At 36.0% G+C, this 27,048-nt stretch overlaps 1 protein-coding gene and 1 long non-coding RNA gene across 18 annotated transcripts in view; both read left to right on the forward strand.

Annotated features, from left to right (window-relative positions):
• The window catches only part of LOC136339560 (protein tramtrack, beta isoform-like), a 63,050-nt gene that overhangs the window by 1,737 nt on the left and 34,265 nt on the right, over positions 1-27,048 (forward strand). The window contains exons 4-6 of one of the 17 annotated variants that reach the window (XM_066282936.1): positions 4,037-4,193; positions 5,148-5,366; positions 7,159-7,314. The exons of 12 other annotated variants lie outside the window; for them this stretch is intronic. In XM_066282936.1, coding sequence (XP_066139033.1) covers positions 4,037-4,193; positions 5,148-5,366; positions 7,159-7,240 — 458 coding nt within the window. In that variant the 3' untranslated portion in view covers positions 7,241-7,314. Of the gene's footprint in view, positions 1-4,036; positions 4,194-5,147; positions 5,367-7,158; positions 7,315-19,190; positions 19,544-19,599; positions 21,098-22,309; positions 22,675-22,726; positions 23,142-23,555; positions 23,921-23,975; positions 24,391-24,557; positions 24,923-24,978; positions 27,022-27,048 lie in introns of those variants that run through there. 4 more of the 17 variants (XM_066282933.1, XM_066282932.1, XM_066282931.1 and 1 more) reach the window with 4 other exon arrangements.
• On the forward strand, positions 5-3,599 carry LOC136339566 (uncharacterized). Its single transcript, XR_010732159.1, has 2 exons — positions 5-2,873; positions 3,501-3,599. It is a non-coding gene; the product is annotated as an uncharacterized lncRNA (long non-coding RNA).

Here is a 27,048-nt window from a genome sequence, read left to right on the forward strand (position 1 = left end):
AGGTGTTTTGATTATTAAGTTGTAAACCTATGTGTTATATAGCTTGGTATGGCAACACATGAGAAGGGAATATTTCACATTATGACCTTTTTTTGGGTGTTAAAGATGGTTTGGAAGATGTGTTCTGATTGTGTGAACTGAAAATTTGTTGGCATAATCAAAATTTTGTAGGTTTTAGTACTTGATCTTCACCTATAAATTTTTGAATTTTTCTAGTCTCTTCACATTTTTCAAAACCTTTAATATTTTATTTGATCAACCCTATATTGTGTTGTCACAATGTTGGTGTTTCATTTTTTTTTTGTAGTTATGAAAGTTAAAGTAGCTGTTTATAATTTTATTTAATCAGCTATATGATACATGGGTAACACCTCTTTGCTTGACTTAATTTCATCATCTAAGCACATATGTGATTTGGCCTTAATTTTTTATATGCACATTGAAAACTTTTAAGTCTGGTAAAGTGGTGTTTTTGCGTTACTGTTGTGCAAAATTTGATGAGAAATGTTGAAAGATTTTTTTATATTTCTAATTGTATTATTGTGTTATCATTATTAAGATCTTTTGTAAAATTTTGCAAAAGTTCCTTTTGACTCCCCCATTTGTAGTTAGGTCTAATTAGGCCTAACTCCTTCAATTTGTTGTCATTTTACTTGAAATGACAATGTCCTTGCATTTACAGATTGGTTGTGTTAATGACTTTATGATTTTCACAATCAATTTGTTTGTCATAGTCTAGATAAATTGTGTTGAGATTTATATGTCAACAAGTCCACATTGTTCTTGTTGAAAAAAAAACTTGGCACAAAGTATCTAGCCTCTTAAAAGTGACAGATGAAATTTTCAAAGGTTGTTAGAGTTTTCTAAGAACCTTATTGATTTTATTGTTACCATTTTGAAAGATTTTAATTTTAACATGGAAATGGGATAGAAATTACTTTTCAGATGTAAAAAATTTCACGGATTGAGATGGGCGTTTTGGGTAGGTATTGGTAGTAAGTAAATGATTTCAAAGTTATATTTTAATGCAGCTCAATCTCAAAGATTTTATTTTTTGGTAACCTATGCAATTGATGTAATATTTTTTTATGACTGGTTAACCCCATTTGGGATATATTCAGTTTAATCTCAATTTTACCAATCACTTATTTAAACTGAGGGGTTCAACCATCTTCACAATTACAGTATATACGTAACTTGTAGGCTGCCTATTTTAGTCTTTCTGTCAAGGATTGTCATCATGCTATAAAAGATATTTATAGCAGGATAAAATCTATATTTATCTATATACTTTTCTAAAATATTAAATATTCGCAAAAGATTTCTGCAAAGATATTTGACAAAAAGCAACTGTGTCATGTTTCCTGAATTAACAGATGTAAAGGAAATATGGCATGTTCCTACTTAGAATAAATAGTCACTTGTGGCTTGCATTTGTTTCAGTAAACGAAATTTCTCAACCAGCTTCGTCTGCATACTTATTGCAGGCGAACGATTTCTAAATTTGGGTTCCTAACATCCATTGACTACTCCAGGTTTTTACTTTAAGCTTTGAGTTTCTGATGGGTGTTAGGAAATATTTAAGTAGTAACTATTTCAAAAATTTGCAACCCATTTGTGTGCGTTTAAATATGTTCCATGTCATTAAGTTTAACATAGAATTTTCATTATCAAGTTATATAAATTGTTAACTTCCATATAATATTTGCTGTTAAAATAAGAGAACACGTATGAAAAACTGTAAAACGGTAACGATAAAACTAAATGTGATGGTTTTGCTGAGAGGTGGCGTTATCAATCATACATAAGAAATTGTATAGTTAGAACCATGCGTTAAAAAAGTTAAAATTACGTTTATTAACCGTAGTGATTTAATGATGAGGAAACTTAATCATCTTTTGCAAATACAATATGTGTAGTTTAATAAAATATGTACGTCGTGATACATTACAAATTTTGCGTTATAGTACAAAGCTAAACGTATGTCTATACATGTTGGCGTCACAGGACTTAATATGATTAATATCCGCTTCTAAAGATATAATTTAATGAAGAAGACGGATTATAGTTGCCGCAGGCAATTATGCCGTTCTACGGCCAATAAAAGTATGAAAATTTCGTGAAGGCAAGTAGTGTTAGGTTAAAACTCATAGTTGGGCTTATATTTATGAAATTAAGGAAGATAAACAAGGAAGATGCCGCAGGCAATAATACATTTATTCCATTTTGCAACAGTATTTTCCATATAACTGTTGGTGCCGCAGGCAGTAGTTCAAAGTTTTCTATAACTTAAAAATATATTATAGATAAATATTTGGGAATTTTGTAGAGGGATGTAGTCGCAGACTCCATTTTCCCTTATTCTCTTTTTAGTATGCAGTATTTTATCGAACGCTTGAAAAAAAATGTACATGCCGCAGGCAATGTTTCAGTCGACAAAAATTTCGTTTTGGCAAACTGCTATTAGTGGGTTTGTGCTCAATTTAAACAGAAGGTGCAAAGTTCTTCCTCTGCCACCGCAGGTGACATTGTCGGTTGATTTAAGAGTGTGGCAAATCATTAATTTTTCTAATGCAACATTTTATGCAATTTTAAGGTTTCCGTCTGTTCAATTTAATTGCAGCGCATTAGCATTCCCTGCAACCTCTCGGCATTCCCATTTTACCCGCAGGCAAATGAATTTAGTTGTCTTGAAGTAATTTGGTTGATTTTATAAGAGTTAGTTTTTATGCCAGAAATGTTATGTAAATATTAAAAATCTTAAAGTAGTGCTATATTACCGCAAATGCAAGCTGCTTTGTCATTCCGAAGTTCTGCGGAGGATCCAACCTACAGATTTGCTGACCTTCAGGGATATGTTTAGTATTTAAAGCGTAAGTAGTTTAAACATTTCAATTATATGGAAGGCAAAACAATTGAAATATTAGTGCGGCAACATTTTTGTGAAATACGCATACTTTATTGCGAGATTGTATAGTGATCTTGCTTTAAAAAGTTTGGTTTTATACTCGCACAATCTTAAACCTGACGGGAATCACGCCCAATCCTGTTTGTTTAGAAATGTTCGTCATGTAGACATTCAATTGTTCTGCCTTTGAAAATAAGGGTTATTAGATTGTGGACTAAAAATTATTTATAAAAGCCTTTAATAGTGTCATATAAAACATATTTAAATTTGAGTATTTGAATCTTACTTGTTATGGCTCTGTTTTCATCCAATGTTGACTTACACGTAATTATTTCTTATGGATGTTTGAGTTAAGTACAACTCTTCATGATATCGGTATACCTCAATATTATGTTTCAAGTATAAAAATTTCGACAAGTCTGGAATATGTATCTTTTTTTGTATTTAACATTTCATCGCTCTCTTTTTGGAATGTAAGAGCCCATTCTGAATGAAACTGTAAATTTCAAATGTGCTTAGATTCAAATAAATAGGAGTGTAGATTGTCAAATTATATACTTTTACATACTCCAGATGTCTTTTTATGTTCCAGATTTGAACACTAACGAACTTGATGAATCCCAAAGAAGAAACTTGATTTTGTAATTTTTGTAATTTATACAATTCACTCAATAAATCTTTTTTAAAAAGAGTTTTGTTTTCTTAACGATTTTTGTTTTTTTTGCAACTGTACATGTGACAGGAAGCATTGGGATGACGCAATTGCGATGAATGATGAATGAAAACAACTGCAATGAATTGGTTGATTCAAGAAAGGTATCTGTATTTTTTTGAAAGATATTAATTATGGCTTCACAATCTTGGTGCAATAGCCTTTGGCGAGGTAATAGTATTTGTTATATTTATTTTCGTTAATTCAAGCGATAATTAAAAAATCGTTTCATATATTTTCGAATATTAACATTTCATTCTCTCGCCCAAAATCAAAAATACAGATATCTCCTTTTTACTGCAACGTGTGTTCAATTGGTCTGAAGGCGAAAATTGCCCATATTTCCCACCAAATACAGAAGATAGAAATCCCATTTTAGGAGTAGTCTATGCTAATAAGGGGTTTACTTTTGGTAGATCATATCACTATCTTGGAATGGGAGGATGTTAATATTGAGACGAATAGCAAAGTAAAGCCTAGAACAAAAACAAAAAGGTTAACGAGCAATATACGATTTGTGGCTGATGGTTTTGCTTACCATACAAATGCTGTCCATGGTGAACCACCTTTACGGTAAATCAACTAAGTTTTTTTCTTGAAATATATGGGGTGTTCCGAGAAAGGAGGATGAAATCCCCTAACCGTAAAATTTTTGAAGACAGAAATCACCCTGTAGATTTACTGAAACAGTCTTATCTATGAAGGCTCTAATGAGTTGCAAGTTCTACAAATTTCAATTTGTAATTTCAAGAACTGTGCAAAGAAAGAAATTAAAATTGAACTTGTACATTTAAAGATTTACATCGTAAACCTTTGAGAAGTAGGATTCCAATTTGCAACACTCAGATTTTTCTTTGGTAAAAATTTGGTTCGCGGATTAGCCTAGTTTTTTGGGTCACCCTGTATTTAGACGCACTGATATTCTTTTCATATACACGCCCGCATCGAACATGTTAACTCATTAAAAACTCCAATATTCGTTTAATGTGTTCAATACAACAAAGTTTAATAGTTGCCCCAATATTAGCGATGAGAGTTGCAATTTGATCAGGTTAGTTACGAAAGTTCTTTCTTTGACTAAATGTAAAAAATATCTTCATTTTTTCGATTTTGTTAGTTGATTTTCGATATTACATTCATGGTTATTTAATGACTCAGACACGTGCGCATGTCAGTTTGATGTTTATTTTGCTTTAGCTGGCAGAAGTTCTTGCTACTGTCGGAGACATATTTTGACAGAAAGTCTGATCACTTGTGTATACCCTTAGAAATGATTTTGTCAATTTTCGGCATCTGCGTCCGCGATTTCCGATTAACGTTTCACAATCAATTCGGAACTGCGTTTATTCGTACTCTTTGGTAATGCTGCATAAAATTCGCTTTCAGCAACGAACTCTGGGAGGAAAACACCAAGAGCTTTAGCGGAGATTGTAACGATAGTAAAAATACCAGTTTCTTGCTTAACGGTCGTAGTGACGTATTTTTCCTGCTCTCATAGGTACCTCATTCAAAATCTGTTTTCGTTAGATACCTAACATGCGCTGAATTTAAAAAAATGGGCTGTCGTGGTAGGGCAACAATTCCTTTAAATGGGAAAATCGATTTGCTCAAAATAACGCAACCACATAACCATCTTCCTGACGTGAACACTGCCGAGAGGCTGCTCTTCCTCATCGATTTGAAGAATGCTGTTCGAGATTTTCAGAGTGCTACATTGAAGAGTGTCTACCACATGGTTTGTGCAAAGTAAGTATTTTATGTTCTAAGAGATGCAATTAAATTAGTTTGTAAAATTGCAAACTTATATAGTTAGATGCTGGGGGTTATTACAGTGGTTTGTTTTTGGGAGGAAAGTTGCATTTTCAATAAATAAGTGGACGAAAAACCTAAAGTAAACATTGGAATAACGGAGATGGAAAATAGGGTAGAAGATTGATTCGTGATGAAATTAAGGGCAAGGACATTAGGTGCGATTAGTAAGTTCACCGCTTTTACTTGCAGATGCTAAATCGGTTAATAGTGAAAAAAAAACAGAACGTCGCCAAAGCTCTTCTGCAAATTAATTGTAGTGTCGGTAAACAATTAAAGATCTTCAAAGCGTACGCACGACGCAGGTGTTACTAAGTAAGCAATATTTCAAACTGGAATGAATATTTCATAATCTCGAGGAATCGTACATACTTAAAACTTTGATGCACTATATTCAAAAGACGAAGCAGTAGCGGACCTATATTTATATGAGCTTTTTGCCGGAGTCGAGAGAGACACCAAAAATTTCATATCCATTCATGAGATTTGCCTTATCTGATGCGAAATCATATTTTTGATGGTAGTGATTACTCTAATTTTTATAAATCACGGTATAATTTATGTGATTCAGATCGTCTGCGTCAATAGATTAGGGCAAAGTATATCTTTCATAGCAAAATTGTGATATAACAAAACTTCACAAGTTTAGCAATCTTGTTAAAGCTCTGTGAATTAAAAACATTTATATTTTTATATCTTTATAATAAAAGTCGGTGGGAAAAAGTTTCATTACTGAAATATGTCTTTCCATTGGTTAAGAACGTTGTTGTTAAAGAAAGAGTTTAAATGAGTAGCAAAATTCAAATGAATTGCTGAAAGTCGCATCTACTACTCTTGATTCTGCTACATGGTCCACCTTTGCGACCAAACGTGATGGAATAAAATTTAGAGCAACGATTAGCGTTTTTGGGCTAATTTGGCCAAAAGTTTACTTGGGGATAGGTAATGGGTAAGTAAGGAAAACGATTTAAATTGAAAGAAGATAGATAAGTATATTTACTAAGTTTTATCAACGTCGCGTGATGACGAGAATAGCTGGGAAAACTGCGTTTTCGAAATCTATTTTCAAAATTTTATTAACATTTGCAAAAATGACGTCGATTCTCATTTAGATGTATTTGGAAGGCAGCGCGCTGTTCGGCAGATATTGTCCATGCATACAGGGTGAAACATCTAAAATTTAGATATTCACATTCCTTTATTCCGAACGACTTGTCAAATAGAACAAATTTGAAATGCACAAAAATCATTCATTCATTTTTCATATATTTGTTTCATACTTTGATACCTAATTCGGAATTAAGGCACAAAGCTTGTGAGTAATGTTAAATTGTAGGCGACATATCTGAAGAAACTGTGTAAGGTCCTTAGAGGGTACGATTCAAGAAACTTGTGTGGATTCACCCATACATAGAGATTATAATACTGATAGCGAATATAAAAAAGAATACTTTAGGAATTCCATACTTTCTTGAGCCACCGTGTAATTTGCGCCAAATTTTGAAATTGTGCAGTTTTTTCACGTTAAAAGGGCCCTTTTACGTTAACTTGTGCGGTTTACTCTTATTCGAGAAATTGAGCCCAGGCGAGTTTCTCTTAAAAAAGTCATCATCAATTACCAATTAGAATAAGTTGTAAGGCGACCGGGCAATATTTCGCTGCTAGAGTTTCTATTTGATGTGGCGTTCCTGTAATTTATGTCGTCTTAGTCTTGATGGTTCTTTTGCAGTCGTCCCACCATTGGAGAAGAAATATCGTTTGGGTCTATCAAGTCAACAATGCATAGATGGCGAAAAAATCCTAGCAAGTGATAATTATTTTATATTTTTTGAACAGTTAGTGAGTTTAACTTTTATAGTTTATTTAATAAATTGCTTGAAAGGTTTGAGTTGGTTTTGCTTAATTCCCAACGAACCGTTGCAGTTTGGTCAGGTAATACTTGTAAAAAAAATGGGCCTGCACACTACGTGTGACTTAATTTATTACGCACGTGTACAAGAAGTTGGAATTTTGTACATTAACGTGGATCGGTATGTTGAAAGTTGAATCGTGAAAGATCTGATTCGGCGATACGCACATGCGCAGACAGTTTAAAGAGGCACTTCAAACTAGAACATTGCTAGAGTTCGCTGCGTTTACTTACCTAGCGTCTTACTAGAAAATTGCCCACTACCATAAGGGTAATGCACCATTAATGTATTTTTGGTGCTTGTATGATCACTAGCGAAACAATACTAGAATTTTCGCATGTCTAAACGTTTTGGTCAATTTCTTATACTTGTTGACGGTTAAAAGCATCAGTTGGTTCTAATATTGATGCAGTTGCAATGAAAAACGGTGTAACGTTCGTGTACAAGAGCTTTTAAAGCCCTCGCGCCTTATGGAACATTTCGTTTTATTGTGTTTTATGATATGTCGCACGTGCTTTAAAGACTCTCTTATACCCCCATGTAGTAAAATATTTGGAATTTAAATTCAACCAGCAAAATCTTGTATTTCGCAACATAAGGTACACGAACTTGTAAAAAGCATTAGTTAGCTTCCATGATGTTAGATATTTCGAATCACCTCGACAATAGTTGCCGACAAACCATTCATTAATGTTTTAGGCTTACTGATAGAACTTCTAAAATACGTCAAGTTTTTAACGCATGATGTTAAATATTAAGTACAGCGCTTTGCAATAAATCGCAAGATAGTCCACTACCAAACCAGAAAAATCTGGAGTCCCATCCAATTCAAAGTATAGAGGTATTAGTAAAGTTCAATAAGAATTTAGAAGATCGAGAGGTTTTTGAAAATTTTGTAAGTATCAAAGTTTCCGGAATCTATAGCGGATTAATTGTGAAAATCCAGTTTCCAGTAATATATATTGAACTAAATTTTAATTCGACGATTTTAATGCGGCGTGAGCATATAAAAAAGGGGACGTTCACGCAAGTCGGCCCATTTAAACACCATAAATTTGTTACAAATGATGGTTATTACCTCACTCGTGCAATTTCAGAATAATCAAATAAAGCGTTCTGTGGGAAGACCCAGAAGAAAAAATCAAAATTCGCTTATGCATGCGAAACGCTCTCGCATTCGTGTGACATCACAGAGCGGCGTGCTCGGCTATCACCAGGGAGCGCTTCACGCACTAAATTTTATGATTTACAAGAAAAATTTGACTTTTGCCGGCGTTTTACCACCATTTTGTTTAGTGGCAAATGACGCATGCGTTATATGACGTCAAAACGCCGGCTTCCCCGCAAGGTATCGTTGGTTAGTCTTGTCTTTTTCGAAATCTTTTATTTCCAGATTTTTCCAGTTTTAACGCTTGGTGCGCGATGGTGTAAACTTCGAACGATAGTTTTCGACAATGAACAAAAATAAATAGACCTGACTATCTAGCCAAATAATAATTTGCAGTATATTTGATGTATTTGTTGTTATTTCTGTTGCTCAACACAGAATGCATGAAAAACATAACGTGGTAATATCGATGACATACATGTATACATTGCATCTAAGGTAAGGATGCACCTAGCTAGGTCCTTTCCCTATATTTATTTGCGAATACTGGTCAAAACATATTTCACATTTATAGCCACTTCCCCCACTTACATCAAGATTTTATTAGATCTCGACTTCCTATCTAAATATTGGCGATTTTAGTTGATGTTGAAATTTCTATAAGCAAATCACCATCTTGAAGATTCTATAAGTTTGAAAAATGTTTTGAAAGATTTTCATATACGTTTCTCACATAAACATGGCTCTGTAAATGCTGCGTCTTTCCCGAGTTTAAAAGGAAGGTGCAAGAGGTTCATAAAATTAGCCAATTCATAAACTGGGCAATGCCCTCACCCGTTAAATTTGATTTAAATATCTCAAAAACTGGGGCAATTAAATATAAAAAATTATGAAAGATTTTTGTGTTTCTTAAAGGAATCTGTGAACATTTTCCATAAAGTTTTTTTTGCTCCCCTACAGTAACACCTCGAAAATAAAAATTTTTACAGTAAGCTCTCTTTCGTTCTAGATTTTATACTATGACTATGTACCTTGCTAACTATTCAAAATATGTGGAATGTTACTGCATTAAAATCATGCAACGAATTATTTTTAAATAAGCTGATTTGAAGTTTGAATTTAACAGTTCATGTAACAGTTGTGGCAACGGTTAGGTAGAATGAAGTCACTCAAGTTGCAATTCAAACGGAGATCGATTTCCTCATAAAAAATGATCTTCCCACGCTGGTGATCGGGAAGGGTCATGCAGTAAAGAAATCACAAATTAAGTAAAAAAAATTGTTTTATTCTTTTATTTTTTAGCAATAACAAAATTATTATATGATCGAATAACATATCATCGGTTGTATTTTAACGTATATGCACATAACTGTGGTATTTAGGTGGAAGATCCCCACCAGTGTGTATAGTTGGAGTTTTGCATAGAGCTTGTGTCGGATCATGTGGGGGTTCCCCCGGGAGTTTCGTAGGGTTCCCGGTTCTTTTCCTGCTGCAAGTTAACGATCTAAGAGCGGCATTCGGTAGGGGATTTGTCAGTATACGAACGACTCCTCGGTTGTGCTTTCAGCTGCTTTAAGTACACAATTGGCGAAATGTGAGACAGATCAATGCCAGCCTCAGATAGTGGTAGGTTTTTTGGCAATTGCCTGGCTGCAGTACCGGGGTCAGAACAACGTGGCACGAAGTCAAATCTGCAGTGTTTTTCATATCTGCAATTTCATGCGTTATTCACTACGTGTTTCATCATATTTCATTTCTGTCTTTAGATATTTTCCATTATAGTTTTTTGGATTTGTAATCAACAATTTATAGTATTGTGTGTTTTCCTTTTACAGAAAAGTCACTAGGAATTCCATTTTTTTGTCAATAAGAAATATGTTACAAGTTCAAAGCTTTTTGTCTCTAATGTAGTTTTGCTTTTCAATGTTAAATATACGAGGTTTCCATTCAAAAGTGCGATAAGTTTATTTGATAAAAGTGTTCCTAGGTCCCGGATACATTTTCTAACGAAAGAAAGAAATGTTCTATTGCAAGCTTGACCATCATACAATTTAAGTTTGTTTTTAGGTCGAAGGGTATCTCTACCCAAAGCATCCACGTATCATAATGGCTATACTTATGGACTGCGCAATAGATCCACTGCGCCTAGAATGTACGTTTTATGAGACAAGGAGCTTCGTAAAGATGATCAAGGAGTATTCACATTTTTACAAGTGTTTAACAACTGAACCGTGACCAAGTTGTTTATTAAATAGTCCTAGCCAGTCATGTAAAAATGTGAAAACTCCATCTTTGCTAAAATTGTGCTAACTGTTAGTTACCAATCCGACCTACGAAATATCCACGTTCTAGTTCCGTGAGATGTTCAACATGGGGCCGATCAAAATGTCCCGGAAGGGGGTATTATTTAAAAGAAACTGGTCCCGGAGGCTTAATCGTAACCCACGAACATAACCATCCTCCCAATTTCCTATTGGAGCGGCGGCCGGAAATAGTAAGGACATTAAAGGAATTTGCGTTGTCCATTCCAGAGAAACCTATTGAAGTTTACAATAGCGTTTTATCAATGTAAGTCGCAGGAAAAGTGATACAAGTACGGATCTAATGAGTCAAAATCGCATTTTAGTTATCCGGAAATAGAGCACATATGGCCATTTATTAAAGCAGTGCGCACCATTAATCGGGTTAGGCAACGCAGTGGTTTTATGAGAGAATAAAATTTGTATTTTATACAGGGTAACTCGAAAAATATTAGGGCTAGGAATTCCATTTGAGTGTTCGAAAACTACCAGAGATGCAGCATCTGATGAAATTACGGTCAGAACTAAGAAAGATATCACGTCGTATAAATAGTTTTTATCTCCTACGGTTTCTGAGATCACTATGTCTAGGTTTGATTTGGGCGACCCTGTAGAGTATAGATCAACTTCTGAACGAGATTCCTAGTCCTACTTAGTAGTTTTCGAGTTATCGAAGGCTCATGCATTGTAGCATAAGAGAATATATTTTCTTCTGTTTTTCGTTTATTTTGTATATTTGTTAAGCAGGAAAAACTTTGATTTTTATGAATATATTTCGGCTTCAAGTGCCGAATTCAATATGGTTTTTTATTTGTTATTGTTAACGGATTGCTAAAAGGTTTATTAAAATTGAAGAAGTTTTAGGCGATGGATCCAAGAAAAAGCGCATATATTTGGGAAAACTACTGGTTGGCGGATACACGTATATTACCAGTTATTTTACCGATAACCCAAGACGAAGATACATGCGTTGCGCTTTGTTTAGGAAGTTTCACTGCAAAGCTAGGGCGATGCAAAACTGTGAAACTCTAGAAACGAAAATGTTCGGACATCATACCCATCAACCATTAGCAAACAAAGATAACGTGGTTATGTTTTTGTCGGAATTGAGGAAACGCACGGACATGATACGACCAGTTCGGGATATTTACTATGAAGTGGCCGCAAGGTAGCAACACTAAAGAGGCATGTGAATTACACATTTTCGCCAAATTGTGACTACTTCCAGGTACCCGGAAAGCGCAGCCCGAAGGCCATTCACCAGCGTTAGATCCACCATATCCAGGTGGCGTTCGAAGTTGCGTTCATCTAGTTTTTTGGCGGATAAGAATACGTAGATCAATCGATTTTTGATCGTGGGATTTTGCCAGTATCTAGTATTATAGTAGATCTAATAATAAAACTAATAATAAGAATCTCTATTTCGCAAATTATGTACCTGTGGAAAGACCTGTGTTGCAGCAGATTTGGAGGAATAGGACGTTCCCCACCAGCAACAATTCAATAAATTTGAACACAGTGGCCATCAAACGTGATTCCAGACAAAACTGAAAACTTGCACACTAAGTAGTTTTAAATTGACTTGGTATGATAGATATGTGTAAGACACGAGATGCATAACAAACACTTCGCAAATGAACTATTAGAAAATCCACGAGCTGTTTCCATGAAAGCTACGTGCTTGGCTGTACACGAAAGATGAAAAATTATTTACGTTGCAACGTTCCCTTTAACTGTTTTTTTTCCATCCAGACTAGTCATTAAATAGCGATTAACAAGCGAAAGATAGAAACATCATGTGTAATTGGTGCTATGGAAGGAATGGGTGGTGCCGGTTGTTTGTCGATATTGTGGATAACACATTAATGAATTGCTGGAAAATTTTCAAAACACTGAATGGTAACATAAATCCCCAGCTAGATTCGAAATCATTTATAACGGTACGACTTCTCTAGACCGAAACTGAATTGACAAGGCCTTTAACAGTGGAACCACCTATGGAAGTGGGACAAACTCACGAAATTGCAATCTGCGATTTAATTTTAAAAACATATTCCAGAAAAAGATGTCAGGTATGACACGGTCGAACTATGTTTATGTATCGATCTTGCTATGTTTTCTTACATAGGGCATGCTTTGGTATATATTATTAAAACTGATAACTTCCGCCCAAATGTTACGTAAAAGCAATACCCTTTTTCTCCTAACTCTGTCCATTTAAGAGTGTGTATATTATTTAATTGTTTTTATGTAATATATTTTCGTTTTTTTTATAATATTTGTCGCTTATTCCCCTGATCGGCCAAAGATGGGTTAAGACGGAAAGATCCCCACCGTGGCTTTTTGTGCTCTTCTGGTAATTTTCCAGAAGGTAAAAAAAATTGGCTTCGGAACCTCACGAATAAGAAAAGACACGTTTCTTTGTCACAGTTTTTGAGAAAATTACATTATATGCCCTTCTGGATTTACAAGGTTTCTAGCAGGAATCAGTACCCAAATAGATCAACTTCCCTAGGCGTGCTGCAATACGCAAAAATGAAATTTACACGGGCTTGTTTGAACTGCCCTGCATTATTTCCCATACCATCTGTGTATCATCTACCTAAGAACATTGAAATAAATTTACAACCATCGCTAAACCCAAGAACCGTTTCAGGCCCGTTTTACGAATTCATCCAGAATAATGCGCAAAAACAGGACCATCTAATTCTTATGAACCAGATTTACAAGTTTTTGAGACGCGAAGGTCAGAACAAGGTTTGGAATTGCTATAAGAACGAGTGTTCCGCTTCGTGCCACACCAATAATGGACGTGTAATTATGCGTTTGGGGTTGCATAATCACCCTGCGCCCAGTGCCATCATCAAACAGCGCAGAAAGGAGAATCGTGTCACCAAGAAAAAGTTACTCTAAAAGTATTATTACTTAATTCTTACTTACTACATTCTGACTACTGTTTTAGTCTTTGAGTATTGAGGATCGGAAAAGAAGGAACTTGATCGATTTTGTAATTCTTCATTATGGGCTGCAAAATTATTCTCTTTACAACATTTACTTGTGCTCTGCCGAGCGCATTCACCATTATCTAATAACAATTTTCCTCATTAACTCATACAATCGAGTTCTTCATTTTTTGTTCATATATTAAATTTTTTATTTGAAAGTTTTCTTAGCGCTCTAAATCTTGTCGACGTAAAAGTAATTAGAGAATAGCATTAACCCTGTCAACGTAATATTAGCTATTTACTGATAGATTATTCTCGGTGTAAACTCAAATTATATCATTTCCGACACGATTCATTCAATAAGAAATTGTATGGAAAATGGTATGGAATCGGGAAATGATCCGAACTTCTCATTTTTTTGCTGAGAATCTGAGAAATATTTAGTTGTTTTGTAAGTTTGTGCTTTAGTTCGTAGGAAACGTTGGTGCCTTGTCAACCTTTAGGTTTTAGGTATTACTTTGTTGAGGCAAAAAAAAAATTAGAATTAAGTTTAATTACTTTTGGAGTTTGGAGCTAAGAAATAGATTTTTTGTTGAGATTTTAATAATTTTTAATTAAAAAGTCCTTTTTTCATTCTTTTTGTGTGTTGCTATTATCACTTATGGTCAGCTTCGTTAGCTAGTATGGTAATGTTAACCTTAAGTGAATTGTGCCTCGAAGGGTCACACATTATCTTTATTATTATTTTGCTCTTTATTTACCTCCAATTTATTAGTAACTGTTAGTTCTAAGAATTAATTTTAAGCCTTTTCTAGGATGTTACTATATCTTATACAATTTGGCTCATATCTATGTATGTTCATGTATGTATATATGTATATCTCATATCTATATACATATATTAATTTTGCTACATGTATTCCTAACATTATGCTGGTTACCTTCCGGTGCATGTTAGTGTGTATATCTATTTTTATATTAAATGATGATTAAAAAATTAGCGTTTTGTATTTCTTTTGATTTCAAAAAATTCCAATGTTGCCACTAACTCTTCCTTTTCGGTATTTACGTTACTTTCATTAGTTTGGTTTCGGTATTAGCGGTTAAACTCCACATAGAATTTTTTTATATTAGATTTTGGGCATTCTATAGAATTAGTCTACTACAGCCGAGCTGCAAAGCGTCCGCCTCTAATGACGCGCAACTACGAATATAGAATTGAAAGAAAGGTCCTTGTCAAGATCAATGGGCGTTGCCGGGTCCATAAAAGAATCTTGAACGCAAATCCAGGTTGTGCCCTTAAGGAAAAACGATAAACATAACTAATTTTGAGCGCAATCATTTGCCCACATGCAACGGGACGTCTGACAAGGTTCTCTCAGTATGTGAGTTTGAAGTTTTGTCCAAAAAGGAAGGTTATTTACCAATTTTCCGCATAATACACCCATTTAGTCCAGTAATATTACTTATAGGCAATTTTCTTGTTGAACTCTAAGGTCTGTAGACCAATCTCGGCAGCTACTGCCCATCTAACCCGTCACTTTATATAAACAACTGCTCACTTGTGTCTCAATTCCCTTGAAGCCTCTAATATTCCCAAACTTATAGGCATTATCTACTTCCGCAAAGGACAAAAGCGCCCCATCATGGTGCTTGGAGAATACGAGTATAAGGTTGAACGTCAAACCACCCCTACTAACATGTGTTGGTGTTGTCTGACCAAGGAGAAAAATAAGTGCAAGGCTCGAGTGGTCACCTTCGGTAATCACGTCGTTATTAAACGCCAAGACCACAACCACGGTCCAACTTTCAAGGGTGAATGCTCGTTGGAATCTCGGCACGTCTTCATCAGTTACGGCAGAACCAAGAAGTCTGTGAACCGTCGCAGGCGTCACAGAGAGGTGAATTCCGGCGACAGTGACTGAAGGGATGATTAGGGCAAATTAGGGTTTGCTTAACCCTTCCACCCTTTGGAAAACTGTAGAAATTGTCGGTACTATACCAATTTAGTTCTAGTTCAGGTTATGTTTTGTTTTTATCTAGCAGCTTTTTTTAGTACTTTCTTCACCAGAATGCATTTGGTTTTTTCATTGATTTTCCTTAGAATTAAGCTTATACATTTTATTGTGAGTTTTCCAGTGCAGTACAGGTTATTGTAATAATTTATCTGTTCAAATATATTTCATCAACGTGGAATGGAAGAGTTTCTTTAGTCAGTTCCTTGTCGTCAATTAATTTCCCAGAAAGTATTTGAACAGTTTTTGGAGGGTTTCCTGGGACTAACCTCATCAGTGGATAATTTCCTCCGTCTAAAACGTTGATGAACAACTAGGGACGACCCTAACCGGATCCCCTCTGCTCAAGGTCGCAGAGGCCCTTGAAATTCACTGATGCAGTCCAGGCGATTGAGAAGGGCGAAATGATGTGACAAAGTACCGACTAAAAACCGCAGATAAGTTTTAAAGATTTGGACTATTCGTTAGATACGTTGCCAAGACGCCCAATATCAAATCTTGCAGAGGACCCGGAATATCCACTTTCAGAAAAAATTAAATCAAACATGTCCGGGGAGAGGAGCATGCAAAGGGTTCAGGAGGCATGAACTTCTCTCCGCGAACCTGGAATATTCGCAAGTTCTGGAGGTCACAAGATATTTAGAGGAAAACGCTGAGTACCGATGAATGCGTTAGGTGATCCAGGAATATCTGAACGTGTTTTGTGATTCGAAATATCATTGATTTTAAAAAAATACTACAAGACCATAGGCTAGAAATTGTAGTTCCTACACCAGCTAAATTGAAATTTTTTACTGCATTTCCAGATATTCCAAGTTATCATTATGGAGTTCGTCAGAGACGCTTGTGGAATCAAGATAATATGCAGAAAGCCATAATGGATATCTTAGGAGGGCGCTTGGGTTATTTAACCGCATCCAGATTTTATAATGTACCACGGACTACATTGTTTAGAATGTGCAATATTGTCAAAAATAATTTAAATAATAAAAGTTTTTCTAACTATATCTTGGTTGATGTTGGATAATTAAGGAGAGTATATCGAACTCAAACGTTAAAATTGTAAAAAGTTCCTCTCTCTCTCTCTCTCTCTCTCTCTCTCTCTCTCTCTGTCTCCAAGGAGGGCTTGGAAGTGGTAGCTCTTAGTCCACATTCGTTGAAACAAATTGTGTTGGTTCTTTCTTCTTCCTGCCGACTCACTGATCACCGAAGCGGTTCTTTGTGCAAATTACCGCTTTCCAAGAGAATCCACGGGCCGTCAGTAAATATTTTCCATCAGGAAGCAACTTCGATTAATGAATAGTAAGTAATGCCGGTTAGTAATAGTTTTTTGTCTTAATCCGATTAGTACAGGCCCAAAACTGAAAATGTGACGATGATATTTATAATGATTGAGTGACAAACTCCCTATCCAAAACTGAATTCTAATTGACTTTAGAAAGGCACTACATCACTAAAAATCGATATATTTTTCACTTTACATTAATTTTCAGTTTACCAAACTTATCAAGGGCGACGTGCGTGGAACCAAGAGAATATGCAAAAAGCCATAGTAGAGGTCATTGCTGGTCGTCTGGGATTGAGGGCAGCGTCCAGATGGTACAACGTACCACGTACTACTTTGTATAGAATGTGCAATGTTACAAAGAATACTTTGAGTAACAAAAAGAGTTGTTAGGAACACTGTGATGATGTTTTAGTTTAATTTTAGTAAACAAATGAAGTACCTTAAAGTTTAAACATTTAGGGAAAGTTGGAATATTGCAAGTAGTTGCAGGTTGTGACGGTAATAGCTTTATTTATTTATTTATTTATTTATTCTTATATTCCGGCATAAAATTAGTCACTTGTTTGCGATTATTTCATTTATTCGGTTGGCACATTGACTCGATTTAAGAACGAAATATGTCTCATTCCATTTGAGCACAAATTGAGTTTCATATTTAGGGCCGGTTTTCGAAGTTCCAGAAGAGCGTCCACATAAGCATCATGATGCGACGGGTTCAGACGTGTTTCAGGAATTTTAAAGCAGGCGTTACCGTCCAAATTTTTAGCTCTCCCGGTGAACAGCAAGAACTATTTGAGATTGAACGCTCGTATTTACTGGACATGATTCACGTGAAGCTCGAATACCAGTCGAAATCGTGTTTCTATGTATTTCCCCGAAGTTTTCAACTTCGTCTTTCAATGACCGATGAAGGCCTAAACTTCGACTCTCCCCAAAAAACGCTGGAAAGAATGCGCGTTCTTTGGAAAATATTTACTGAAGAGACAAAAGAGCTCAAAGCGAAGTTAAGAGAATTTACTAGATTTTATATAGGGTGTTAGTTCGGCATGTAAACAAACTTTAACGAATGCATTTTCCGCTTATTTTACGACAAAAAGTTCATAGCAACGGAGAACGGCAAATGCCTTATTAGCCGCACGCAGGGCGCGAAATGTACTCTTTTGGATATTTCGTTTAGTTTTTTAGACATTTTTCTCAAATTCGCAACATCGATTAGTTTTCAGGGCTCACGTTGTTAGATATATAAAATAGTTGTGAGAATTCACAGAAGCATATTTTTTTAGACTTGACATCCCCATTTTCCACCCCAATTTTCTCCCTGAGGTATGCTTATATGGTTTTTTTTTGTCTTGAAATGAGCTGGATATTGGCTTTCCAGAGTTTGCCTGTACACCTAATTAAAATGTACCGCATATTTAGTCCGATCTCTTTTATGGAATTTTCAGGAAACTCCGCTTGTCAAGTGCGCCAGAGACGTGCGTGGAACCACGAGAATATGAAAAAAGCCATAGTGGAAGTTATAGCGGGTCGAATGAGATTGCGAGCAGCATCCAGATTCTTCAACGTACCGACTACAACTTTATATAGGATGTGCAATGTTACCAGAACAAATTTAAGTAAAAAGAGGAGTTTTTGAAACCAGTGTTTAGCTTTAGTCAGCAGAACGTGTCAGTCTTCATCTTGATCCTGAAAAGTATTGTCAATGTCGCAGTTGGGGAGGGAATCGAAACGCAACGTTTTCCGTTTCAAAATCATTTCACCACCCAACTTTTTTAATGATCAATGCGCCGCTGATTGAGATTAAGATTATTTAGGCTTTATTGTCAGATCATGATTATCTTGGTCCAGTAAATAAGCAAATTATCCAGCCTTTGATTTATTGATCTAGACCTATAGGAGTGGCCGGGCGCATTTAGTCCACATATTTAGACCTGCTAGGGAATTTTTATGGAAATTTGACTCCTAGAGCAGTTATTTCGTTCGATTAATTGATTTCTGTTCCACCTGACGAGAGATGATTTCAACTTATAGAAAGAACATTTTTCGCGGAATGAACGGATTCACAGGACCCTCGTGCCTCAAACATCGTCTTGTCACAGTTTTAAAAAATCCTTAGATTTGCCCACTCCCCAAACTATAAAACATTCCTCACTTCCAGTTTCTGGAGCAGTAATTCAGAGCCATCCTTCTTTCAGATAAAACTTCAATAGTTATTCCAAAAGGAAGGCGCTACCAAGCCGAATACAATAGATTCGTACATTGGTGCACCATACAAAATATAGAATCGTACACTGAGGATGTAATTTTAAGATATTTCGAAGAAATGTCCCAAACCTACAGTTGCTCTTCCCTATGGGTGTTTTATAGCATGTTGAAATGCACCCTTCTAAGGTACCACAACGTCAGCATGGAGACGTTCACGAAGTTGCGTAGTTTCCTGAAGGGAATAGCTAGAGATCCCCATTCTAAGAAATACAAGAGCTTCACTGATGAGGAGTTTGAGAGGTTTCTCGTCGAAGCCCCCGACAGTACATACCTGGCCACAAAGGTAAGTTCTTAATGTTATTTTCTCGGTGGATAACTTTATGTCATGGTTCATTGAAGGTGGCTTTAATCCTCGGACGGGTAGGTCGTTGTCGCAGAGGTCAACTTCGAGCCCTCACTATTGAAGATTTTCAAGATTTCGGAAAGGCTATGCTAGTGAATGTGCCCGCTGATGATAAAACGAAATTCCCACGTCAGTTTACTGTAGCTGGGCATCATTATGAATATTGTAAAATGTACACGGATCTTCGTCCTAATAATGCATCTTCAAATGCCTTTTTTCTTAATTACCAAAACGGCAGATGTACCGTTCAGAATATCGGAGTCAACAAGCTGGGCACCATGGTCAAACAAGTTGCCCAGTTTCTTAATGTTTCGGAACCAGAATTGTATCGATTTTTCTAGTTTTCTTTAGCTTGCATCGAAGGCTATATGGTAGATATCGATACCGCTCATTTGTACACATATAACATATTTTTGTAACGTACCTAGGTACTCCTACATATATATCATATCAAAACGCAAGTAACTTTTTGCGGTTTAGTGTCTTTACTCTTTGACCAAATTCTGCCATCTTGCTGTTTACGCAATTCTTGTTCCGTCCACGTAAGCAAAATGTAGAAGTTTGGTGATAGTTAGGTAGTAAGTGGCACTTTGGTCATATTTTCCTTTATGTTTTCCTAGTCAGCTGCTGAGTACCGGTCATATTATTCCGGTAAATTAATGTGAATTATTGGCAGTCTTTGTGATGGAATTTCATTGTGTAATTTATGTTTTCCTGAAATCGGGGAATAAGCTACGAATTCTTGTGAAATTCTAAAATTTGTAAATATTTTCTATAAATTTATTATACAATTCATACTAGCAAGCACCTTACTTAAGAATCTAAATTTGCGAATTAATCTATGAGCCTTTTGTATTCTATGTACAGTCACGAATACTATAGGATCACTAACATCCGTTAGTTTACTGTCGCGAAACTACAATTTCGTCATTCCATAAAGAGATTCATTTACTTGACAACTTGTTGCCCCCACTATAACTAAAAAAAAATAATAAATATAACGCAAGTTTCCCCACTTAACTCCTCCTCACTTTAAGCCCTGCCAGACTCCTCATTGGGTGAAGAAGAACCCTTTCAGACGCTCGATTTCAGAAGCCAGTTCCTGTCATTCTCGATTTTGAAAATTTGAGAATTTGAGAAATTGAATTTGAAATTTGAGAAGTCGTCGTGAATTGAGAGTAGTAATTTCGCTCCCGATTCACGTCCCTGTGATTCACGGTAGGTCGTGTTCCCACGTGCATTCAAACGTTCGACTTCTCAACGCCATGGAAGCTTAAGAAGTGGAAGAATCTTTCTGACGATTTTATATGTATTTTATGAATCATATAATGAATGATATTAAACGACACGTTTTTCAAGATTTTATAGGTGCAAACCTGAAAAATACTAGAAGTTTATGAAGATGAAAGGTAAATGATCGAATTCTATAAGATTCTATGATTGATGTTGAAGGATGTTTCTTCAGATGTAAATAAACGATAACGTTTTATTGTATTCTTTATTTGATTTGGTCGTTGGATCGAATTGGTTTTATATTTCAAGAGTTTTAGAGACGTAAATTCTGCTCAAGAATATTTCCGGATTTTAACAACTTTAACACGCCCAGGGGTTTTTGGATAGCAGAACGAGTTCCTTTGGATTTCTCTGAAACTTGTTAGATCGAAAAAATATTCCAGGATGTTTAGGAATTTTAGGCAGTTTTCGTTAAACCTGCCCGATAATCGACGATTTTAGCGCGGTTCGGCGTGCTCCGCACGGCCTTCATAAAGCATGCGTTTGCTCCGCTGCGCGTCGCGTTTTCTCATATATGGCTAAATAGTACAAGAATATGGCGCGAGCTTCTTATACGTTTATAACACACAGGTAATTATCTGATTTACCTCGGAATATCTGAACGAAGAGCCCGCGAACGTCTCATATTCCTGTATCGAGGACGGGTTTCTGCTGATTTCTGAGGGTTTCCAAATTTGAATGTTTCTTGAGCGGCTTTAACTCAAAATTTTCAAGAAACTGACCTTTAAGCGTAAAGAATTTAAGTTTATATCGGGAGACCGTAACGGTCATTGTTTTAAATATTTATAGTCCAATTTTTTAGCTATATAGGTATAGTTATGCCTTAATTTATTATTCATTGGGTAGCATTATGCGCTATTGGAAATTTCACCGCAGTGTTTGTCGCCTTTTATGTTAAGTTAATATGGTAATTGTAGAAATATAATGTGGTATATAAAATCAGCAAAAACAATTATGCCTATTATTGCCGACAGGAAAACCCAACCAACTCGTTTCTGGAACGAACTCAGAACTAGTCTGGAGTTAGGAGGTAGATTCTAGAATTTATTCGAGCATTGAGAACAGAGAAAACTTATAAACGAAAAAATTATTTTAGAGTTGATTGAAAGGTCGATCGTGGTCATGATCAGTCGGTTTCCAGCATTTTGTGCGAGTGTGATTCGAGCAGGGCTCGGTATCAAATTCATGATCCGTTTCTGTTCGAACCAACGTTATCAAGTTTGCTTTGTTGCCTTTAACTCCCACAGAATTTTCCGCATCCCAACTGGTCATTTACTGATGTCTTTATACCGCTTTCCGCATTTTTGAAAATTTTCATTGCATGAGACGCTAGTCTAAATAACTATTGTGTTCTAGGCCCATATACCAGTACGACCGCTGCTTTGTATATGTATAATCTTCTCTTTTTTTTAGATTATGTAACTGAACTAAATTCATTACCAGAAAAATCTCGAAAAAAGTATGAGCTGGTCTATAAGAATTTTATGGATTGGTGTGCATCCAAAGATTTCGATACATACACCGAGGATGTGGTTTTCAAATACTTTGAGGATCTCGCTGTGACGTATAGCTCTTCAACCATGTGGGTGTATTATTCGATGTTGAGGAGCACTCTGATTATTAACAACAACATAAACATAGAAAAATATCATAAATTACGCACTTTTCTTAAAATTAAGTCCAAGGGCTATCAGGGCAAAAAATCCAAGCTGTTTACACAGGAGGAGATTGATAGGTTCATATTTGAAGCTCCTGACCAAACTTATCTGGCTACCAAGGTGGGTATACCAAACTAAATGATCGCGTAATTAAAGTAATGTTTCATTGAAGGTTGCGATAATTTTTGGTATAATGGGCGCTTGCCGTACCAACGAGCTGCACGCAATAACCACCGACGATATTCAGGATTTCGGCACTGCCATGATGGTCTCAATTCCCAGCCAATCTTCCAAGGTGATTCCTCGTCAATTTACCATAACCGGGGCCTATTATCAGTATTGTGCTAACTACATGCAACTGCGGCCAGATAATTCGTTGTCGAAGGCATTTTTCCTTAACTACCAAAAGGGGAAATGTACAGTTCAGCATATCGGTATCAATAAGTTTGGTGCTATGGGGAAGGAGATTGCCGGGTTCTTGAATCTCGCAGATCCGCACATGTATACCGGATATAGTTTTCGTAGGTCTACTACTTTTAAGGCTATTAGATGAGGAAATAAATGGAACTGTTATATCAAATCAAAAAGTTGATTTTGACTGCGGCTTGAAGGTATGAGAATCGAGGGAAGGTACTTAGACGTAGACTGCCCTACTCGTGGGAAAAGTGCCACTTTTTGTGCTAGCGGCAGAATATACTATTTTCTAATGTTACAGTACGTTGAAGAGATGTAAAAAAATTGATGAAATTTGGACTTGTTAGAAATAGAATTGGACCGACCGTTGTTGTTGCGCCGGGTCCACTGGTTTAGTTACGTTAGGAAATTGATTTCGTTACGAAATGAATCGCGTTTAGTCATCGTGTGCGATTAAGAAAACGATAATATTCAAATTATAGAAAAAAGATTGTTCTGCCAATATTAATGGATTTTTTTCCATTTTGAAAACGAGCATTTTTAACGAACTTCGCGCAATTTCAGAAGCTAAAATCTTCCTTTTTTAGATTATCTAACAGAGCTAAATTCATTACCAGAAAAATCTAGAAAAAAATATGAACAGGTCTATAAGTATTTTATGGATTGGTGTGCATCGAAGGGCTTCGATACATACACGGAGGACGTAGTATTGAAATACTTTGAGGATCTAGCTGTGACGTATAGCTCTTCGAGCATGTCGGTGTACTACTCGATGCTGAGGAGCACTCTAATAATCAACAATAACATAAACATAGAATCGTATAATAAAGTGCGCACTTTTCTTAAAATTAAGTCCAAGGGATACAAAGGGAAAAAGTCGAAGCTGTTCACCCACGAAGAGATCGACAAGTTCATATTTGAAGCTCCAGACGAAATTTATCTTGCTACCAAGGTGGGTATAAAACTCCCTTGTTGGGGCAACGAAATTGATATATTTATAATTGAAGGTTGCAATGATCTTTGGTATCATGGGTGCTTGTCGCACGAATGAGTTGCACGCAATAACCACCGATGATGTCCGGGATTTCGGTACTGCCATGATGGTCTCAATTCCAAGTCAGTCTTCCAAAGTGATTCCTCGTCAATTTACCATAACCGGTGCTTATTATCAGTATTGCGCTAATTACATGAAAATGAGGCCAGATAATTCAGTGTCTAAGTCGTTTTTCCTGAACTACCAAAAGGGCAAATGTACAGTTCAGAACATCGGTATTCATAAGATTGGTGCCATGGGGAAGGAGATAGCTAGGTTCTTGAATCTAGCGGATCCGCACATGTATACCGGATATAGTTTTCGTAGGTCTACTACTTTTAAGGCTATTAGATGAGCAAATAAATGGAACTTTAATATTAAATCAAAAAGGTGGTTTTGACTGTGGGTTGAAGGTATGATAATCATAGATCATACTGATAGTGCCTCGATTTGGAGAATCAATTTTCTCAACAGCTTTTCCCAAGCTTTCAACATACGGTGATTGGAAATAAAGAATTTACCACAACTTCATAAGCTGAACTCTCTCTTCTTTTAGATTATGTGACCGAACTAAATTCATTACCTGAAAAATCTCGAAAAAAGTATGAGCTGGTCTATAAGAACTTTATGGCTTGGTGTTCATCTAAAGGCTTCGATACCTATACCGAAGATGTGCTCTTAACCTACTTTGAGGATTTAGCTGCGACGCATAGATGTACGACTATGTGGGGTTATTATTCAATGCTCAGGAGCACTCTGATAATTAATAATAACGTTAACATAGAAACGTACCATAAATTACGCACTTTTCTTAAAACTAAGTCTAAGGGCTACCAGTGCAAAAAGTCTAAGCTGTTTACCCATGAAGAGCTTAACAGGTTCATAGATGAAGCTCCGGACTTAATTTATCTGGCCACTAAGGTAGGTAAAATAAGTCCTTTATTCAGGTAACGAAAGTGATAAATTTGTGATTCAAGGTGGCAGTAATTTTTGGTTTAATGGGCGCTTGCCGTAAACACGAGCTGCATGCAATAACCATTGACGATGTCCGGGATTTCGGTACTGCCATGATGATCACAATTCCAAGTCAAAGTTCGAACCTGATTCCTCGTCAATTCACAATAACCGGAGACTATTATCAGTACTGCGCTAACTACATGAAACTGCGGCCAAGTAATACAGTATCTAAGTCGTTCTTCTTGAATTACCAGAAAGGCAAATGCACAGTACAGAATATAGGAATTAACAAAATTGGGGCTATGGGAAAGGAGGTTGCCAAGTTCTTGAAACTTCCAGATCCTCAGATGTATACCGGATACGGTTTTCGTAGATCAACCATTTTTAAGACGTTTCGATGAAGAAATACCGAGTGAAACGACCTAATAAAGTTGGTCTTGGCTTTGCATGCATGTGTGTGTGTATGTATTTATTTATTGGTGGCAGTTATACAAAAAAGTTATCTCATAGCGCAAGAAAAAAAGCTTAAAGAGTAGGAAATTAACATAAAGAAAATTCGATAGAAATTCAAATTTTTGCAAATTGCGGTTTGAATCGATTGATTTTTAATTTTATTTATTTATTTATCACAAGCCTGCATTATAGTTTCTGCCACATCCAAGTGGGAGTGGCTCCTTTCGCGTGCAAAATGCATTTAATAGTCTATAAAAAGAATCAAGTATTCGTTACACAATTTCTACTTAACACATATACAGAGCGTTCCGCACAAGAATGGTCGCCATCGGGATGTCGGAAATACTGCAACAGGTGCGAAGTTTAATGAAAGACTTATTTAGAATTTCAGACATTTCGATTGAATGCGAAGATATTCCATATATAGCCGAAATTTCAATATTTTTTTAAAGATTCTTTAACCTGAAACATCAGTTCGGACAAGATCAGTAATGTTCGTGTTAGAGATACAAGAGAGAGGGAGAGAGAGAGAAAGAAAGACAGGGAGGGAGAGAGGAAGAAAGACAGGGAGGGAGAGAGAGAAAAAGATAGAGAGGAAGAGGGCGAGAAAGATAGAGAGGAAGAGGGGGAGAAAGATAGAGAGGAAGAGGGGGAGAAAGAGAGAGAGAGGAAGAGGGGGAGAAAGAGAGAGAGAGGAAGAGGGAGAGAGAGAGAGAGAGAGAGAGAGAGAGAGAGCAAATGTGACCTTTGGTTTATACACTTATTATAATGTATTGTGGTTTTACATTATTTTCCTTAAAAACAGTTCACTATAGGCTTATGTGAGAAATGTATTTATTTTTTAATAGACTAGTTCAAATGTATAATATTTATGAAGTATTTATCGGTTAAAAACTACATTAATCGATAAAACTAACATTTTTCTTGCACAAAATAAAATATTAAGAATATCGACCAGGGCATAAGGCCTAAGAAGTTAAATAATTGTAAGAAGAGGCCGTGATCAAATAAGTGTTCACATCTGAATCTAACTTAAAAATGAATGAATTCGTTAAGCAAAAACAAAAACGTTCGTGAAGTTCGGGAAAATTGAAATTTCAGAATTCAATACAAGAAACCTTGGGTTACGTTCCAAAAATTCAGTTTGTGGGTCCTGGTTCTCGATTTTGAAGACTGGGATTCCGCCTACCGGGAATATTCCCGATTTTGTGGGAAGTGGAAAAATTTATAGATTTTGAGAATTTTGACAGTTTCTTTGGCCGTTCCTGCCGGACACCCTGTCTCACGACGACGCTATGTCTTACGTATACGTTTCTGCACCGTTGTCCCCTCCAAATAATGTCTACAAAATGGCATACGGTTTCATAACCGCATGAGTTTGCGACCTCTTACATAACGAAAAATTTACATTTCACAAATTGTACATTTTTTTTTTTTGGTGCGGGGAATAGTTTCGCAGGAACACCCGGTGTATGTTTAACAATTCCCACCAGTGTAAGACCAATGTTTTGCAGTTAGTTAACTCGAAGATTTATTCTCACAGTAGAAACACACATTTGTATTATTTTTGTAATTTAGTTTTTAATAATAAAAATTAGTTTTTAAAACGATGTTTTGCAACTCAGTTCTTAAGTCGT

This window comes from Euwallacea fornicatus, chromosome 5 (genome assembly GCF_040115645.1).
Source record: "Euwallacea fornicatus isolate EFF26 chromosome 5, ASM4011564v1, whole genome shotgun sequence".
In the NCBI taxonomy this organism is placed as follows: domain Eukaryota; kingdom Metazoa; phylum Arthropoda; class Insecta; order Coleoptera; family Curculionidae; genus Euwallacea; species Euwallacea fornicatus.